General features: G+C 46.9%; 1 protein-coding gene and 1 pseudogene across 2 annotated transcripts; both read left to right on the forward strand.

Annotated features, from left to right (window-relative positions):
* Positions 1–4,954: 4,954 nt before the first annotated feature.
* Positions 4,955–13,989, forward strand: ZIK1 (zinc finger protein interacting with K protein 1). Its single transcript, XM_033224651.1, is given in 5 exon segments — positions 4,955–6,377; positions 6,958–6,996; positions 10,798–10,924; positions 12,175–12,981; positions 12,984–13,989. Coding segments are annotated over 5 exon segments (1,461 nt in total). The 5' UTR covers positions 4,955–6,344; the 3' UTR covers positions 13,439–13,989.
* A 5,485-nt stretch (positions 13,990–19,474) lies between these two features.
* Positions 19,475–20,404, forward strand: LOC117091832 (annotated as a pseudogene). Its single transcript, XR_004440545.1, has one exon. The product of XR_004440545.1 is annotated as a ras-related protein Rab-4B-like (transcript).
* Positions 20,405–20,805: the final 401 nt, after the last annotated feature.

Below are 20,805 nucleotides of genomic sequence, written 5' to 3' on the forward strand. Positions count from 1 at the left end.
GAGCCATCACGTTAATATCTATAAGACTTGATTTTAATTGGTACCAGAACAATGAGGAGTTCAACAAGCAAAAATAAATATGTTGGCCAGGCATGATGGCTCATGCCTATAATTCTAGCACGTTGGAAGGCTGAGACAGGAGGATTGCTTGACGCCAGGTGTTCGAGACCAGCTTGGGCAATATAGCAAGACCCCATATCTAAAAAAAAAAATAACTGGGCATAGTGACATTGAGGCCAACGAGCTATGATCACACCACTGCACTCCAGCCTGGATAACAAGGCAAGACCTTGTCTCTTTTTTTAAAAAAAAAAGAGAAAAAAAGAAAGAAATTGTCATACCATGCCCAATAACCTCCAGTACTAAACCTAACATGTATTTTTCTAGTTTAAGTGGGCCTTAAATATGTGTGCTTATGGGTCCAGAAGTTGTCTCTCTTTTAGTTATAAAAATATCTCTATCAAGTGGTTGCTCCACAGCCTGCTTGATTTCCTTTCCCCCCCCAAAAAGTTTTTTCTTTCTGTACCACATGTCAAGGCTGCAAATTTTCTTTTTTTCTTTCTTTTTTTTTTTTTTTTTGAGATGGAATCTTGCTCTGTCACCCAGGCTGGAGTGCAATGGCGTGATCTCAGCTCACTGCAAGCTCCGCCTCCCAGGTTCACGCCATTCTCCTGCCTCAGCCTCCCGAGTAGCTGGGACTACAGGCGCCTGCCACCAGACCTGTCTAATTTTTTGTATTTTTAGTAGAGACAGGGTTTCACCGTGTTAACCAGGATAGTCTTGATCACCTGACCTCGTGATCCACCCACCTTGGCCTTCCAAAGTGCTGGGATTACAGGCGTGAGCCACCGCACCTGGCCATGGCTGCAAATTTTCTAATTTTTTTTCTCTGCTTCCCTGTTAAATATAAATTATATCTTTTGGTAATTTATTTGCTGTAGCATCTAGCACAGGCTTTTAGGAGTAGCCAGGCCACATCTTGAAAACTTTGCTGCTTAGAAATTTCTTCCACCAGCTATCCTTGGTCATTACTCTAAAGTCCAAACTTCCATAGATCTTTAGGGCATAGGCACAAGGCAGCCAAGTTCTTTGCTAAGGCATAACACATCTGACCTTTGCTCCAGTTCCCAATACGTTTCTCATTTCCATCTGAGAGATCATCATTCTGAACTTCCCTGTCCATATCACTATCAGAATTTTGGTCACAACCATTTAACCAGTGTCTAAAAAGTTCCAAACTTTCCCTCAACTTCCTGTCTTCCTTTGAACCCTCCAAACTCATTCAACCTCTGCTCATTACCCAGTTCCAAAGTTGCTTCCACATTTTCAGGTATCTTTATAGCAATGCCCCACTCCTCTGTACCAATTTTCTATGTTAAGCCATTCTTGCATTGCTATGAAGAAGTACCTGAGACTGTACTTAGAAAAATTAGAAAATTTGCAGCCATGGCCAGGCATGGTGGCTCACGCCTGTAATCCCAGCACTTTGGAAGGCCGAGGCAGGTAGATCATGAGGTCAGGTGATCGAGACTATCCTGGCTAACACGGTGAAACCCTGTCTCTACTAAACTCTGTCTCTACTCTTTAATTTATAAAGAAAAGATGTTTACTTGGCTCATGGTTCTGCAAGCTTTACAAAAAGCATGCTGCTGGCATCTGATTGGCTTCTAGTGAAGCCTCACAGAGCTTCCAATCATAGTGGAAAGTGGAACAGGAGCAAGCACTTCACATGGCAAAAGCAGATGAGAAAAAGATAGTGGGGGTGGATGCCACAGACTTTTAAATAACTAGATCTCACAAGAAGTCACTATCACGAAGACAGCACCAAGCCATGAAGGATCACCCCTATGATCCAAACTTCTCCCACCAGGCCCCATCTCCAGCATTGGGGATTACAATTCAACATGAGATTTGGGTGGGGGAAAATATCCAAACTGGTTTCCCTGCAAAATATTCAAAAAGTTTAGTCATCTGGAATGATTACAGATACAGTGTTTCAGGGTAAACTCTCTCTAATTGTATTTTCTCTCTGCTTTCATATCACCACAACAATCAGAGGATGACTTCTGTGACCAAATGTGCAGGGTTGTCTGTACACACCAAGCAATGGAAACCAGCTGGGTATCCTCCAATTCAATTCTGACACTTTCTACCTGACGATAGTGTCAGATCCCACAGGTTGGGGGGTCAGTCCCCAAGACTTCAGACACCAGTTAGTTGCAAGTCTGAACCTCCGGAACTTTTGACCCATCCGACTTCAAGTTGGGGCCTTTACAGTCCCCTCTTTGGGTTCAATTAATTGCTGGAGTGGCTCAGAGAACTAAGGGGAACACTTACTTATGTTTATCAGTTTATTATAAAGGATACAGATGAAGAGATGTGTAGGGTGAGGTATTGGGGAATGGGGCTGCAGCAGCGCTCCTCTCAAGGGGGCACCAGCTGTGGGGAGTCTGTCCCTTGCAGACCTCTGAACTGGCAATGGATGAATAAAATACACTGAGACACAGATATTCTGCTCTGCCAGTCCAGCTGAGGGTCTGAGCCGCGTGCAGGCTCCCTGCTGAGTCCTGTAAACAGTTGCGACTCAGCCCTGATCAGCTAATCAGACTTGCATTTATTTGGCGAGATTAATTAACAAAAGCTTGAGTCAACACCTTTAGAGGGTAATTAACATTGTGGGCTTCCCGAGTAAAAAGCACTTAAGCAGCAGTGGTACATCAAAGGTTAGTTTTAAGATCATGTGAGTAAACAAGCTAGCTAGGTAAACTACTCTGCTTTCCTTTATTACTACTTTAATTTGTTTAACTAAAGGTCAAGATCAGGTTGCCTTCAACCATATCTATTACCGAAGCTAATGCAAACTTCTCGCCCTTCTAGGAAGATTTTTGTCTATCTCTAGATCTCTAATGTTTTTCCTACCAGCCTGATTGAATCCCAACAGGGCACTGAGCTTCCATGCCCTCCCAGGTGCACCATCCTCCAGGAGCCTCCACATGTTCAGCTATCAGGAAGCTCCCTGGACCATGTCCTCTTGGATTGTTATGGAAGCGTCTTGATGTTAGCATTCCTTCCCCCATTATATTGCATAGGTCTCCCTCTGGGGAGGGTGTAAGACCACAATCAGAAAGGTGAACAAAGATTAGAGTCCTGCCTTGGGGCAGGTGAAAGGAGGGAAGGAGAGACATTCCTGTTCCTGAATCTAGCCCCTGAGGTATAACAAACTCAACATATGGGGATAGTTAATGGGTGAAAAAATATAGTCAGATAGAAGGAATAAGACATAGTATTTGATAGCACAAGAGGGTGACTACAGTCAACAATAATCTATTGTAGAATTAAACATAATTAAGAGTATAACTAGAATGCTTGTAACACAAAAAAATGATAAATGCTTGAGGTGATGGATACCATTTATCCCAATGTGATTATTACAGACTGTATGCCTGTATCAAACTGTGCCATGTAACCCATAAATATATACACCTACTATGTACCCCTAAAGACTAAAGATAAGAAATCAAAAAAATAAAGACAGGATGGAGCTAAACCTGCGCCCTCTGGTATGTTCTACCTGCAGGTGGAGCTGGCCTCTGCTGTCTTCAGTCCCTTGCTAGATGTCATGGTCCTTGAGGTTAACACTCCCCCATACCATTTGGTACCTGTGGAGTCCCTTGGGATTAACTGGGTGAACAGCAATAGAAGTTAGTAGACTTTATGAATGACACTGCCAAGCTGTACTTGAATAGCTGTGCCAAAGAGACAAACACAGAACGAAAACACAAAACAACCCATGCACATCCTCAGGGCTTCACACTTTCTTGCACTCTATCTTCAATGATTTTTAGCTTCCTCTTTAGATACTTATTGACTGTTGGTCTCACCTAAGTTTAGCTATAGATGGAGTTTATTACTGCTTTGTGATCACTGGCAGCCCCCCTCATCTCTGGCTGGGCTTCTCCCTGAAGGACTGGGCCTCAGGAGCAGGTGGGTCTTTTGTCCCCTGGGCATGCTACACAGAGCAGGTTAACCTAGCTAGGCTATCCCTCCTCCCCAAGTTATCCAGGCAATCCCACTAGTTCTATGCCTAGATGGACACACATGCTTGAAGTTTGGGGAGCCATGTGTGATCTGATATGGCAACTCTGAGAGGACAGTGAGGGTAAGGGCATGTGTTAGGTGGCCATTGTGGGGGCTGCTGGCCTCTGGGACCAGAGGGTAGTGAAGGGCAGAACGGTGGCACCAAGAGAGTGCCGATGTTACTAAGGAAAAGGGTTGCTGGGTTGCTGTCCGATGCACACAGAAGCAGTACCATGGTCGCAGGTTTTTGAGAAAAGCAAACCTTTATTGCAAATCCACAAACAAGAAGACAGGAGTCCAGCTCAAATGCGTCTCCCCAGTATGGGGTTTGGGGCAGCTTTTAAGGATTAGGAAGGATAGGTTGGTAAGCACTGGAAGGGTGGATTTTGATTGGAAGGACTTCAAACAAATCTATTGATGGCAAGGCGGGGACAGGGCGGTTATCACCCAAGATTCAGAGACAACAGACCCCTTGCTTTCAGAAGTGTTTCAACACTTGGGTTCCGGCCATAGCCCGGTATTTTGGTTTCCTGGTGGTGGCAGGGTGGAGTCTGGTAGGTGAGACTTTAGCTCCAGGTGTTGGGTCAATGTTTTCTTTTCTTTTCATTTTATCTATCTATCTATCTATCTATCTATCTGTCTGTCTGTCTGTCTGTCTGTCTATCTATCTATTCATCCATCCATCCATCCAGACAGGGTCTGGCTCCGTTGCCCAGGCTGGAGTGCAGTGGCATAATCATAACTCACTGTAACCACGATCTCCTGGGCCCAAGCGATCCTCCCACCTCAGCATTCTGAGTAGCTAGGATTTTTTATTTTTTGTAGAGACAGGGTCTAGCTATGTTGCCCAAGTGATCCTTCCACCTCAGCATCCCAGTGTGCTTGGATTACAGGCATGAGCCACCGCGCTGGGCCTGACATTTTTCTTTTCTGCACATTCTCTAGCTGTATAACTTGCAACTCTTTAGCTCTGTGCCTGCAAAATAACTGGACATTCTGTTACCAACAGAGGACGGCCAGATGAGACTGGTCCAGCGGTTATACCTGCACCTTCGTGGAGGCCATTAAGAGTATCCCTAAAGGCCGAGTCAGCTGCTGTAAGGCAGAGCATGGATTTCCCCTAGGGGACTAAATCCCATTCTTGGGCTCCAGAGGCCTTGTTCCTACCACTGTACGCCACCGCCCTGGAAACCCGCCTACCTCCCTACTGTCCTGAGGGTGGACGGAGATGGTCTTAGCAGGTGTGGGAGATGAGGTAGGAGATGTCTTCAGTGGGGTCCAAGGCTCATCTGGACCCAGTTGTCAGCCAAGGGGCGGTGGAGGGGGTGTCAGAAAACGCAGGAGCGGCTCCCAGACCCAGGAGGGGACTCAGGGAAGCAGAGGCACTTTCCTCGGCCGCTCCGGGGCCTCCCCAGCTTGCCCTCCGCTAGAGAAGACGTCCCCGGGAGACAGCTGCCCAGGACCCCTTCCCATGGGACGTCTCGGCCCCGCCTCCCTCATCTGGGGACAGTCCAGGGGCTCAGAGCAGGAGTAGCGCGGGCGCGGCCCCCACGTGGCCTCCCGGAACACCTGCCCACAGCGCGACACCTAGATCGCTCCTGTCTTTCACAGAACATCCTCGGCCCCGGCACGGCCTCGAACGCCTTGACCCCGCAGGGGAGGGGGACGAAGCTCCTTCGCTCCCGCAGGGGCGTCGAATACCTGTGGATCCGGCCTCAGCTTCCCGAGCCTGAATCAATGCCTCTAATCACGTGGGCGCTCAGCCGCGACGGGACCACAGAAATGGACCATCGGCCCGTTTAAGGAGCGACAAGGCCCAGCCCTCTCCTGGACTGTGGCGACGCCGTCTCCCTGCGCCCCCAGCGCGGCCGCTTGGCTTTTGTTTGAGGTGACTCCTGGCCGCAGCATCCCTTCGGGCACCCTGGGTGCCGGGGGAACTACATTACCCAGAAGGTTTTGTCTCCAGCGGCAGAGATGCTGAGCCAATCCGCGCTGAGAAAAGGGTCGTTTCCGCTTTGAGACCACTAGGTCGGGGAGGTACTTCCTGTATCACTTCAGTGGCGGTCATTTTTGCAGCGCTTGGGTGCATCCAGACCGTCAGAGCTTTGGGAGCGCTTTGTTTGGCGAGAGAGTCGGAAGGCGCGAGGGGAGGGGTCCTCCCGCTGAACAGTCGGGGGTCTAAGCGTCGGCGGCGGCGGGGTTGACGGCTTTGCCCAGGTCCCCGCGCCCGTCGCTGTCGGTCCAGGGCCCGCTCTGCCCAGACTCCGATGGCTGCGGCTGCGCTGAGGGCCCCGACTCAGGTGAGCGCTGCGTCCACTGGACCCAACCTCCTTCATCCTCACTCAAATTCTAAGGCCCAGTAAGGGGTGCCTTCTTGGGTCGCTGGGGTCGAGATCCTCATGTCCAGTACAATGGGGGCTCGTGGGTGGGGTCCCTATTTCCAGAACTTGGGTGATGAGGCATGGAAGAAGGTGACAGGCAAAGGGACCGGCGTTTCTAAACTCTTGGAGATGGAGTGAAGAAGGTTCATACCTGGAGTGCCAAGGTGAGGAGTTTTCCCTCAATTCTTAGGATGCTAGGAGCTGTGGAGAGTTGTGTACAGAAGCGGCGTATGGTCTGAGTTAGGTCTAAGTTTTCCAAAAACCTCATGGAGTTAGACTAGAACAGAATGGAATAACACAGAATCACAGGGAGATTGAGTTCTTGTGCAAGGTCCCATAGTTGCTAAGAGTTAGCACTGAGGACTGGAAAGCTGAGGCTCAGAAATAATGCAGACATCCTCAGTCCATCTGGCTCTGGCCTGGTCAGGAATCCAGGGAAGCCTGAATCAGTAGAGCCCTGTATGGTCACCTGCCTTTCATGATCTTTGGCTTTCCACAGGTGACTGTGTCTCCAGAAACACATATGGACCTCACAAAGGTGAGTGGAGGATGTCCCAGGCCCTCACTGGTCCTGGCCCCATCCTGGGGTTTTTTTATGTATCTTTTTTGCCACCATCCAATTCTTTGACCTAAGGACTCTTCACAAACCCCAAGCTTGACATCCTGATTCTAGACTGGTGGTTATTTGTAGACGTTCTTATTGCTGGCAGACAATGGAATGAGGTGTGAAAGGTTGTCCCGCCTAGGTACGATAATGTGTAAAGTTGGCAGTGAAGCTGAGCTGGTTCAGGGGAACCCAACTCTCCTTTCTTTCTCATGGGAACTCAGAGCAGCAGGGCAGGACTCAGGTCTGGAATGGCTCTGAGAAATTGGGTGTTTTTTTCTGGAGGTGATGGGAACAATGGGAGGTTTAGAGAAGAGGAGGGAGGTTATCTGACACTGGTCTCATCAGGTTCACTGTTAATGCAGCATAGAGAATACTCTGTGGGTGTGATGGAGGCAACCAGGGAGGAAGCTACTGAGTTTTGATAGTGGCTTCACCAGTGTGGTGGCTGTGAAGGTAGAAGAAGTGGCTGGATTCTGGGTCAGATTTTTAATTAGGCCTGCTTGCATTTTCAGATTTTGAGGGTAAGAGATAGTAGTCAAGCATTACTCCAGGCATTTTGAGTTTAGCATCTGGGAGGATGGAAGCTCCATCAAATAGCATGTAATAGGATTGATTTTATTTTTATTTTATTATTTTTTTAGACAGAGTCTCACTTTGTCACTCAGACCGAGCAGTGGCTCGATCTCAGCTCATTGCAACCTCCACCTCCCAGGTTCAAGCAATCCTCCTGCCTCAGCCTCCTGAGTAGTTGGGACTACAGACACATAGTACCATGACCTTTTTTTTCTTTTTTTTTTTTTAGTAGAGACAGGGTTTCACCATGTTGACCAGGCTGGTCTCGAACTCCTGACCTCAGGTGATCCACTCGTCTTAGCCTCCCAAAGTGCTGGGATTACAGGCATGAGCCACCATGCCCAGGCAATTAATTTTCATTAAGGATAACAGGAGTTCTGTCTTAAGCTATTATAGTCTGAGATGTTCCAAAGAGTGATATATGGAGACATCAAGTGAGTAGCTGTCCATGTACATCTGGAATTCTAGAAGTGGTTTAAGATGGAGAAATCCAAAAGGTGGTGGCCAGCGTTTGGCCCAGAGTAGCTGTGGGTCACAATTAGGAGTGGGTAATCCTGGTCATGAAGGTAATGCTATTAATAACCCAGGAAAGGGCTGGGCGTGGTGGCTCACACCTGTAATTTCAGCACTTTGGGAGGCCAAGGCAGGCGAATCACTTGAGGTCAGGAGTTCTAGACCAGCATGGCCAACATGGTGAAACTCTGTCTCCACTAAAAATACAAAAATTTGCCAGGCATGGTGGCGGGCACCTGTAATCCCAGCTACCACGGAGGCCGAGGCAGGAGAATTGCTTGAGCCTGGGAGGCAGAGGTTGCAGTGAGCCAAGATCACACCACTGCACTCCAGCCTGGGTGACAGAGTGAGACTCCATCTCAAAAAACAAACAAACAAACAAAAAAAAAACAGAAAAGGAAAGGTCAGGGCTATGACTGTGTCTCGTGCTTGGACACGTGGTAGAGGTGGTGAACATCACAAACAGTTGTGGAAGAAAAGTGGTCATGGGAAGGTTGTAGGAAAGAGGATGATCTGGTATATTAGTCCGTTTTCACGCTGCTGATAAAGACAAGTCTCTAGGAAGTTCCAGACTTTCCCACATTTTCCTGTCTTCTTCTCAGTCCTCCAAACTGTTCCAACCTCTGCCTGTTACCCAGTTCCAAAATCGCTCCCACATTTTCAGTTATCTTTACAGCAGAGCCCCACTTTACTCATACGGATTTACTATATTAGTCCACTTTCACGCTGCTGATAAAGATGTGCTCGAGAGTAGGTAATTTGTAAGGAAAAAGAGGTTTAATGGACTCATGATTCCACGTGGCTAGGAAGGCCTCCCAATCATGGCAGAGGGTGCAAGGCTCGTCTTGCACGGCGGCAGATGAGAGAATTTGTTCAGGGGAACTCCCCCCTTATAAAACCATCAAATCTTATGAGACTTATTTACTATCATGAGAGCAGTATGGGAAAGACCTGCCCCCAAGATTTGATTACCTCCCACCAGGTCCCTCCCATGACGTGGGAATTGTGGGAGCTACAATTCAAGATGAGATTTGGGTGGGGACACAGCCAAACCATATCATCTGGTAAGTGGTCAAGGCTTCCAAGGCATTGAGGACATAAGACAGACATGGAGACAAAGAAATAATTGGTAGAAGATGACACTGAGGCCAGGTACAGTGGACTGTGTCCCTGCAAAATTCATATGCTTAAACACTAATTCCAGTGTGATGGTATTTGGAGGTTGGGCCTTTGGGAGATAATTAGGTCATGAGGGTGAAGCCCTAATGAATGGGATTAGTGAGTGCTCTTAAACAAAGAGGCCAGAGAGCTACTACCTAGTGCTCTTTCCACCAAGTGAGGCTATAAGAAGTCAGCAGTCTACAACCTGGAAAGAGCCCCCACCAGAACCTGACCATGCTGGCACTCTGATCTCAGGCTTCCCGCCTGCAGATCTCTTTTTTTTTTTTTGAGACGGAGTCTCGCTCTGTCGCCCAGGCTGGAGTGCAGTGGCCGGATCTCAGCTCACTGCAAGCTCTGCCTCCGGGGTTCATGCCATTCTCCTGCCTCAGCCTCCAGAGTAGCTGGGACTACAGGCGCCCGCCACCTCGCCCAGCTAGTTTTTTGTATTTTTTAGTAGAGACGGGGTTTCACCGGGTTAGCCAGGATGGTCTCGATCTCCTGACCTCGTGATCCACCCGTCTTGGCCTCCCAAAGTGCTGGGATTACAGGCTTGAGCCACCGCGCCTGGCCCCACATGCAGATCTCTGAGAAATAAATTTCTGTTGTTGATAAGCCACCCAGTGTGTGGTATTATGCTAGCAGCCCAAACTGACGAAAACACTAGGACTAGTGCTTATTCACCATGGTAAAAACTCACCAGGAATTTGTTGTGACCCTTGATGTGTCTGGGGAAGGTGTCAGTCAAGCAGTTGAATAAGTTTAGTAGTACAAGTGTTCATCTGTATGAGTCATTAGGTTGGAGGTAGAGAGCCACTGAGAGCCTGTGCCACTGAGGGCACTGATTTTGAAAGAGGGTTAAGAGGTGAGAGGAAGGTTGTTGACTGAAGAGGGGACATCAAGTGCAGCACAAGTGGAGGATGGTCATCAGTGTCTGACATCAGTGATTCTTGGTGGCTGAGGTTGAAGCAAGGAACAGAGTCAGGAAGATAGCCCTTCAGAGCAGGATGGGGGCTGTCTATGACAGGAACCATCAGAGGTCTGTGTAGCACTGAATGCTGTCTCAATTTGGTGGGCAGAAGGGTTGAGGTGGCTATGGGAGTGAGACTGAGCGAGAATGGTTCAAAGAATGATGTGCACATGGAGAGGGAATGTGAACTGAAGGACCCAGGCCCCTGGCATTGAGGACTTAAGGGTGAAAAGTGAACCCACATTTGATTGTGTCTAGGAGGCACTATCTGAAAGATTCTTGGGGAACTGCCTGACAAGAAGGGATACACCCCTACATACTGGGCCCAAAGTTTCGATGTGGTGCATCCTGCCCACCTCCTGATTGGTACTGTAGAAGGATACAGTGATCACCATGAAGAGAGAGTGGGCATCTGTGTCACCAGGGTGTGTATTTCCTTAAGGTGGGGATGAATGAGTGGGTGGATGAACTTGATGTGGAGGCGTTGATTGTGGAGTGACCTGTCCCCATCATGACAGGGCTGTGTGACCTTTGAGGACATCGCCATTTACTTCTCACAGGAAGAGTGGGGACTTCTTGATGAGGCTCAGAGACGCCTGTACCTTGAAGTGATGCTGGAGAACTTTGCCCTTGTAGCCTCACTGGGTAAGGCCCTAACACCAACTCCAGTGTCTTGGTCTGTCTATGCTCTTTTGCTGACTTCCCCACTCTCTTGGGATATGTGCTATGGGGGCCAGCACTGTGCACTGCCTGAGCAGCCCTAACACCTGCTGCCCAGTGGTCTGGGAAGTAGGTGTTCTTCAGTCAGACAAATGGATCTCTCTTGCTTGCTCTCTTCTTGGCTGGGTGTCTGTGTTCAGATCCATGACACCTTGTGTCCCAAGTTCCCTGCACTCCCATCTGCTAGCTGACATTTTCTTGTGGCTACCTGTGTCATGATTGTAGTCATTGTCATGGTCTATACTTATGGGGACTGTGGGCTCTTCTTACTCCTTCTAGTTTGTTTGTTTAATGATATTTTAAGTTTCTTTCCCATGGGCTCTTGTGTGCTGAGTCGTTCTGCATTAGTGCTGATCACTCACACGTTCTGTCTTTCTGGTAGGACTTGGCTTCATGAAGGTCCCACACAGCTAGACAACTGAGGGTGTGTGGAGAAACCTGGTTGCTTTATAGGGTGAACATGGTCTCAGAGAAGGCCTGGGCTTGTTGACTGGCAGCTGGTTGAGGGCATGATATCCAGGCTGTTTTCAGGTCACATAAGGAGCCTGTCCTGTCATTTCTGTATTTTCTTCCTTGTACTTGACACTTTTCTGTCTTATTATTTTTATCTATGACTTCTAGCACCTGGCTACCTCCACCTTTCTGATCTTCATGCATCATCTGCTCCTCTGCACTACTCCCTCTGCAATGTTTTCCAACATTGACACAAACATAATGTCTCATGAAGTATGTATGTATGATTACATGAAGATATGTGATCATATGACTTGCTACTCAGTTTCAATTGTATTTTCCTGGGCTTGGGCACAGTCAACCTTCTGCACAGCATGCAGGTGTCACCAGCAGACAAGGTCCTCCTGAACACTATGTGGTGAGTTTTAGGAATTGGAAGGCTACTCAAGGATAACTTTTGAGGCTGTTGGTAGAGGAATGGTTTGAAGACAATGCCATTCCCTGTCCTCCATCCCATCCTTGTGTCCTTTATTTGGTGAGGCCTCCCTCATTCTGTGATCTTTAAAGATCCAGTATTGCAAAGCCACCCCTTCCTCAGCCTGCCCTCAGCTCTATTATCCTCAAAACAAACCTGGTGAATCATTCCTTTGGTATGTGTGTAATGGGGCTTCCTGCTCTCAGCATAGTCAATGTATATTTCATCAGCAGTTCTCTGCTTTCAGGTTGTAGCCATGGAACAGAGGATGAAGAGACACCTTCTGAGCAGAATGTTTCTGTAAGAGTGTCACAGTCAAAGGCAGGTTCATCCACACAGAAGACTCAATCCTGTGAGATGTGTGTCCCAGTCCTGAAAGATATTTTGCATCTGGCTGATCTCCCTGGGCAGAAACCATACTTGGTTGGAGAATGTACAAACCATCACCAGCACCAGAAGCATCACAGTGCAAAGAAATCCTTGAAGAGGGACATAGACAGAGCCTCATATGTGAAGCGCTGCCTATTCCGTATGTCATTGAAGCCCTTTCGCAAATGGGAGGTTGGAAAGGACCTCCCAGCCATGTTGGGCCTTCTGAGGTCCCTGGTCTTTCCTGGAGGCAAGAAACCCAACACAATTACTGAATGTGGGGAGGACGTTTGCAGTCAAAAAAGTCGTTACAAGTCAGGTGAATGTGGGAAGGCTTCCAGGCACAAACACACTCCTGTTCATCATCCAAGAGTTTACACTGGAAAAAAGCTTTATGAGTGTAGCAAATGTGGGAAAGCCTTCCGTGGCAAGTACTCACTTGTTCAGCACCAGAGAGTCCATACTGGAGAAAGGCCTTGGGAGTGCAGTGAATGTGGAAAATTCTTTAGCCAAACCTCCCACCTGAATGACCATCGGAGAATCCACACCGGAGAAAGGCCTTATGAGTGCAGCGAATGTGGAAAATTATTTAGACAAAACTCCAGCCTTGTTGACCACCAGAAAATACACACTGGAGCAAGGCCTTATGAGTGCAGCCAGTGTGGGAAATCCTTTAGCCAAAAAGCCCCCTTGTTAAACACCAAAGAGTTCACACTGGAGAAAGGCCTTATAAGTGTGGTGAATGTGGGAATTCCTTTAGTCAAAGTGCCATTCTTAATCAACACCGAAGAATTCACACTGGAGCAAAGCCTTATGAGTGTGGCCAGTGTGGGAAATCCTTTAGTCAAAAAGCTACCCTCATTAAACACCAGAGAGTTCACACTGGAGAAAGGCCTTATAAGTGTGGTGAATGTGGGAAATCCTTTAGTCAAAGCTCCATCCTTATTCAACACCGGAGAATTCATACTGGAGCAAGGCCTTATGAGTGTGGCCAGTGTGGAAAGTCCTTTAGCCAAAAGTCAGGCCTCATTCAACACCAAGTGGTTCACACTGGAGAAAGGCCTTATGAGTGCGACAAATGTGGGAATTCCTTTAGCCAATGCTCCAGCCTCATACATCACCAAAAATGCCATAACACATAGAGGCCTCATGAATGCAGCAAATGTGGAAGCGTCTGCAACTCAAGATCTATCATCATGTAGCTCCTGAAAGTCCACACTTAAGTAGAGCCTTAGACCTACAGGGAATGTGCTGCCTCTGTAGTACTGTAGCAGTAGAGGGCCTTTGTGAGGAAGCCATCTGCCTAAAGTTGAACCTCATTCTTCCTTGTTCCTCTGGTAGAAACCATCTACCCTCTGCCACCTTGCACAGTGGGCATTGGTCACGCTGATGTGCTAAGGCAAGGCAGACATTTGTGTGTTCTCTTAGTCTTTGAAGGAAATCTTGAGCAATCTAAGCCTTTAGAGAAAATTCATTCTTTTTTCTGACTGATCACAGCATACATGTGACCCAGTTTTGGTCAGGAGGGCCCAGCCTTGGTTCTGCTGGATGCTTATGTGCAAGGATTCCCTTTTTGTAAATTCTTGGTCTCACGTGACACCTGGTCATTCTAGCCTCCAAGTCACCGCCTGGTGAATGGCTGCCTCATATTGCTCCAGTTTGTGCACTAATAAAAGCCTTATATTTGAATCTACTTGTAGTCTTGGGGTTTTGTTTACTGTGTGGGGTGGCTGGGAAACAGATTTCAACTCTATATGAAGGAATGGACAGCTTTTGTGGGCCTCTGCAGGAAAAGTAAGATGACAGAGTAATTCTCATTCTGGTTTTGGTCCTACTTGCTTTGCTACCTAAAATCTCCTAGGAAACAATGCAAGGTTTTGGTTATTCTAATTTGTGGCCTGGATCCCTATTCTTTCTGTGAGACTAGAGGTCATCCTGAGGAGAGGCCAGCTGTTATGACAAGCACCTGTGCTTCAGGGAATAGGACAATTTTTTTCTATTGTTTCCAGAGGATGTCATATGATGCCCAGTGCTGTTGAGATTTTCATGGGGTTCTATAAGGAGACATGCCCTGATATCAAACATTGCATAGGCTGATGTCACTCAGAAGACAACGGGAGTCACGTGTGAACTGTAATTGGTACAGAAATACTGGGTATTTCTGTACTCTGTGTACTGTAGCAAACTAGTTGGAATGTGCCTCTTGTAAAAGAACATTTACAAATCTTTGCGTGACTGTGGCTTTGAGCAGTCATAAGACCTAGAAATCTCTGAATGTCCAATAGCTTAGGTTATTGTCAGCAAAAATAAAGGTTTTTTTTTGTTTGTTTGTTTGTTTTGTTTTAATTGTTGGCTTTCTAGGTTGTTCACCTCAAGTTCATTGCTGTAGCGGTAGAAAAAGGAGGATAAAGATAATAGAAGTCCTATAGGCCAGGGATGTATTGATAGCTCTTGTGATTTTCACCAGTGTTGCTGTTGTCTCAAATTGCCACAGCCTTCATTGCTTGCCAACATTTCCTGCATGGAGGGATGCATGGTTGCCTTTCCCCAGGCCTGAAGAGAGAGTGCAGTCAACATGAGATTGCAAGGCATTCTGGTTTTTGAAAGGTGGGAGATCAGATACTTTACTTTGAAACATGTTTTACAAACTTTCTTGATATATAAGTGACGTGCCATAGTTTACATCCATTTGTGGTGTATAATTTGAAGAGTTTGTCATATAAGCCTGTGAAACCATCATAATCATGATCATGAACATATTCATGATTCACCTTTTGTTGTTTTACAATCTCTGCGTGCACTTTCCAGGCCTTCAGGAGTCCCGTCATTTACTTTCCCTACAGGAGGATAGTTTGTGTTTTCTAGGATTTTGTGTGAATTGAATCATAAAAGACTCCATTTTTCCTGATGATGCACAATTTTTTTTTTTTTTTTGAGATGGAGTCTCACTCTGTCACCAGGCTGGAGTGCAGTGGCGTGATCTTGGCTCACTCCAACCTCTGCCTCCTGGGTTCCAGCGATTCTCCTGCCCCAGCCTCCTGAGAAGCTGGGACTACAGCCATGCGCCACCATGCCCAACTAAGTTTTGTATTTTTTTTTTTTTTTTGAGATGGAGTCTTGCTCTGTTGCCTGGGCTACAGTGCAGTGGCCGGATCTCAGCTCACTGCAAGCTCTGCCTCCCGGGTTTATGCCATTCTCCTGCCTCAGCCTCCGGAGTAGCTGGGACTACAGGCGGCTGCCACCTCGCCCGGCTAGTTTTTTTGTATTTTTAGTAGAGACGGGGTTTCACTGTGTTAGTCAGGATGGTCTCGATCTCCTGACCTCGTGATCCGCCCGTCTCGGCCTCCCAAAGTGCTGGGATTACAGGCTTGAGCCACCGCGCCCGGCTAATTTTTGTATTTTTAGTAGAAATGTGGTTTCACCATGTTGGCCAGGATGGTCTCGATCTCTTGACCTTGTGATCCACCAACCTCGGCCTCCCAAAGTGCTGGGATTACAGGCATGAGCCACTGCACCAGCCGATGCACAATTATTTTTAAGATTTACCAGTATTGCTTATGTGAATCGTTCATTTGTGTTACTGAGAAATATTCTGTGGATATGTCACAATTTGGATAAACAGTTGGATGCTTTCCAGTTTGGGCTGTTGCAAATAATGCTACTATGAACATAGGCATATAATTCTTAAAGTGCAGAAGTGCTTTATTTCTCCTGTGTCAGCAGTACAGTGTATGTGAATGCTTCACCTTTAAAGACACGACCAGACTATAACCTGACTCTACCATCTGCATTCCCATCAACAGTATGTGAAGCTTCCCATTTCGCTACATTCTTGCCATACGTGGTATGGTTAGTCTTTTTAATTTTAGTTGTTTTAATAGCTGTATAATAGCATCTCTCTGTGATTTTATTGCATTTTTCTGGTATTTTATGGTATTGAACATTTGAACATCTTGTGTCAACTTGCCACCTGTATATCCTCTTTGGAAGAATGTTTATTAATGTCTTTTGCTTGTTTTTAAATGGATGTTGGTGATATTTTCTTTTTCATTAATAAATAGACATGTATAACAAAGATATGTTGGAACTTTACTCAGTCTTCAGTAATGTGATACACTTTGCTAAATGATAAAATTGTTTTCAAATACTGGGAAAATATTTTCTCAATTTCTTGGTCTATTCTATTCACAGTGTAACAACCTCAGCCGGGCGCAGTGGCTCACGCCTGTAATCCCAGCACTTTGGGAGGCTGAGGCGGGTGGATCACCTGAGATTGGGAGTTCGAGACTAGCCTGACCAACATGGATAAACCCCGTCTCTACTAAAATTACAAAATTAGCCAGGTGTGGTGGCGCATGCCTGTAATCCCAGCTACTAGGGAGGCTAAGGCAGGAGAATCACTTGAACCTGCGAGGCGGAGGTTGCAGTGAGCTGAGATTGTGCCATTGCACTGCAGCCTGGGTGACAGAGCGAGACTCCATCTCAGAAAAAAAAAAAAAAAAAAACCTCAGACACTATATACCTGAAACACTACCTTCATTTACAAATTCTCCATCACTTTCTTAGGTCTCACCATTCAATGAAACAAATAAGCCCTGGCTTTTAATATTTGCCAATTTCTCTGGTAAAATTCTCCCACCATGGCCAATTACAAGTTGTCAAAATAAGGTCATTGAATATGAATTGAGAAGTGGGTGGTGTCACACCATTGTATTCTATTTTCACTATGCCGATACAGTAGCCGCAGATAACCTCAAGAACATGTATGTAGGAACATACAGCCTGTGGTGTGGCAAGACTGATGCCATCTCGAAGTGAAGCTGTCATGGTCACCTACATTCTGAAGCAGTAGCATAGGTATCATCAAAATGCTTCTCTCCCCCAGTGGTCATGAGTCTTGGCAACAAAGTCTGAAGATGTCAGCAGCTGCACGTTTTACCCTAAAAACTCCAGGCCGGGCGTGTTGGCTCACGCCTGTAATCCCAACACTGGGAGGCCAACGTGGGCGGATCATGAGATCAGGAGATGGAGACCATCCTGGCCTCCATCTCTACTAAATGGTGAAACCCCATCTCTATTAAAAGTACAAAAATTAGCCAGTTGTGGTGGCCCACGGGTGCCTGTGATTCCAGCTACTCGGGAGGCTGCGTCAGGAGAATCACTTGAACCCAGGAGGTGGAGGTTGCCGTGAGCCAAGATCGTGCCATTGCACTCCAGCCTGGCAACAGGCAACGGAGTGAGACTCCGTCTCAAAACAAAACAAAACAAACAAAAAAAAAACCTCCAGCCTTGTTGACCACTATAAAAAGAGTCCTAAAAAGGATGTAAAGGATACTGCTTTCTGGAGGGCAGATACAGGGATCCATTGTCTCACAGCTGCACAAGACATCACTTCTGTTCGTGATTCCCTATGAAATGTTTCTGAAAACAATTTCTTGGCCTCTTTCTCCTTCTTTGGCCTTTCACCTTCGTTGGCCTTTGGGATAGATTTTCATACACCTGCTCACTATAGAACAATGTATATATAAGAGTAAAACAGTAAAATAATTAGGAAGTGACAACTTTTGAGAATTTGTTACTTGTGTTTTTAAAAGTGGCTTAAGTGAAATCTAGTTGTCTTAAATTCTGCATATTTAAAGTACACAATTCCTATGTTAAGACGTACTTAAACCCCTGAAACTATAAGTTTCCACCTGCCCTTTTTCGTCCATCCCTCTTAACAAGTAATGGATACAAAAACATATTTTTCCTCTTCTAATGGATATTTTCAAGTATATACACAAATGGAAAAGACTATGTTCAGAAGCACTATGAAACCTTCCTAAATCGTCCATATTACTTATCATTTAGTAGCTGTTCTTGTTTGAACTCTTTTCACACATAATTATTTTACTTACAATTCCCACATCTTGTCATTCAATGCTGCATCTCTTCAGAATGCATTTCCAAGCATAAGAGCTCTTTCATAATTCCTGTAACTTTATCAATCATTATTTAAGGCATCATAAAATATATCATCAGTGCTCAGTTGCCTCGAATTGTCTCCAAAATTGATTTTTTTTTTTTTTGAGATGGAGTCTCACTCTGTCGCCCAAACTGGAGTGCAGTAGCTGGATCTCAGCTCACTGCAAGCTCCGCCTTTAGGGTTCACGCCATTCTCCTGACTCAGCCTCCCGAGTAGCTGGGACTATAGGCGCCCGCCACCCCGCCCGGCTAGCTTTTTGTATTTTTTAGTAGAGACGGGGTTTCACCGGGTTAGCCAGGATGGTCTTGATCTCCTGACCTTGTGATCCGCCCATCTCGGCCTCCCAAAGTGCTGGGATTACAGGCTTGAGCCACCGCTCCCGGCCAACCAAAATTGATTTTTTTTTTTTTTTTTTTTTTTTTTTTTTTTTTTTTTGAGACGGAGTCTCGCTCTGTCGCCCAGGCTGGAGTGCTGTGGCCGGATCTCAGCTCACTGCAAGCTCCGCCTCCCGGGTTCACGCCATTCTCCTGCCTCAGCCTCCCGAGCAGCTGGGACTACAGGCGCCCACCACCTCGCCCGGCTAGTTTTTTGTATTTTTTAGTAGAGACGGGGTTTCACCGTGTTAGCCAGAATGGTCTCGATCTCCTGACCTCGTGATCCACCCGACTCGGCCTCCCAAAGTGCTGGGATTACAGGCTTGAGCCACCGCGCCCGGCCCAAAATTGATTTTTAAGACAAATTCATTGCAATCAGGTCCAAAATGAATCTATATGGCTATTAATAGTTTCATCTGGTGAGTCTATAATAATATATAGCTACCACTTTTTATTATTATTCTTGAAGTTGATGAGACATTTGTCCAGAATTTGCCACATTCTGTAATGGTGTGTGTTTTTGTTTTGTTTTGTGTCTCTCTGATGTCATTTAACATGCTGACCCTTTCTCCATATTCCTGTGCACTAGATATTAAGGAAATGGGTAATTGAACTCTGGTCCTGCAGATAGGTGTGCAATAGTAACACACTTATGCAGTGTGTGACTGTGTTGTGTGTATGTGTGTGTCTATTCACAGGGTGACATTCACAGACATCTGGAGGCTTAGAGATTATTGAAAAAGGAAAAAAGGGCGGAAGTGGCGGTGCCGGGCCCGGGAAGTAGGAAGAAGCCGGGGCTGTGGCCGGAGTGGAGCGGCCGCCAGCCGAGGAGCAGGCGCGGCCGCGACCGAGTCATGGTCGAAACCTACGACTTCCTCTTCAAATTCCTGGTGATTGGCAGTGCAGGAAGTGGCAAATCATGTCTCCTTCATCAGTTCATTGAGAATAAGTGTCGGTGACGCGGAGTTATTACCGAGGGGCGGCTGGAGCCCTGCTGGTGGACGACATCACCAGCCGGGAGACGTACAACTCACTGGCTGCCTGGCTGACGGATGCCCGCACCCTGGCCAGCCCCAACATCGTGGTCATCCTCTGTGGCAACAAGAAGGACCTGGACCCTGAGCGGGAGGTCACTTTCCTGGAGGCCTCCCGCTTTGCCCAGGAGAATGAGCTGATGTTTCTGGAGACCAGCGCTCTCACAGGTGAGAACGTGGAAGAGGCGTTCCTCAACTGTGCCCGCACCATCCGCAACAAGATTGACTCAGGTGAGCTAGACCCCGAGAGGATGGGATCCGGCATTCAGTACGGGGATGCGTCCCTCCGCCAGCTTCGGCAGCCTCCGAGTGCCCAGGCCGTGGCCCCTCAGCCGTGTGGCTGCTGAGCCTTGCGGAGCCAGCTCACCTGTTCTTCAGGACCAGCCCTGCCCTTCCGGCTGGGGCCCAGGCCCAGGCTCCGAGAGGCCGTGTCCCAACCTGCCCTGGCCCCGGAGAAGCTGCGCCGCCACCTGTCCCCCTTCCTTGGTGGGGCCTGGCTTTGGGGCAAGACTGAGCCACGGGGGAAGGGGGATCCCGTACCTGCTGCTGCTTCCTCTGTCTTGGCTAACCTCTGTCCCCCTGAACCCGTAACCATACCCCAAGAGCTCCCAAAGCCTGAGGCCAGGGTCATTTGTCCCTACCTCCCCGCCTGGCCCTGCTGTTGCTAGTACCTGTTATTTATTACCTGGAGGCCTGTCCAGCACCCACCCTACCGCCATAAAGCATTGTTTACAACAAAAAAAAAAAAAAAAAAGAAAAGAAAAAGGAAAAAGGGAAGAAGCACTTTGTTTTTGCTTCCTCTAAGACACCTGAGAAGGTTTCTCAACTGATTTGAAATGTGAAACAATGCCAGAACAATTGCCATAGACCCAGTAATAGTGCTTCTTGGTTTTACTCAAATGAATTAAACATTTATGTCCACACAAAATCTTGTACATGAATATAGCACCTTTGTTCATAATTGGCAAAATTTGGTAGCAACCAAAATGTCCTTCAGTAAGTGAAGAGATAAGTGTGGTACATCTAGAAAATGGTATATTTATCCACATTAAAATAAATAATAAAAGATGTGGAAGAACCTTAAATACATATTTCTAAGTGAAGCAATCTGATATGGTTTGGCTGTGTCCCCACTC

Source organism: Trachypithecus francoisi, unplaced genomic scaffold (genome assembly GCF_009764315.1).
Source record: "Trachypithecus francoisi isolate TF-2019V2 unplaced genomic scaffold, Tfra_2.0 Lachesis_group12, whole genome shotgun sequence".
Lineage (NCBI taxonomy): Eukaryota > Metazoa > Chordata > Mammalia > Primates > Cercopithecidae > Trachypithecus > Trachypithecus francoisi.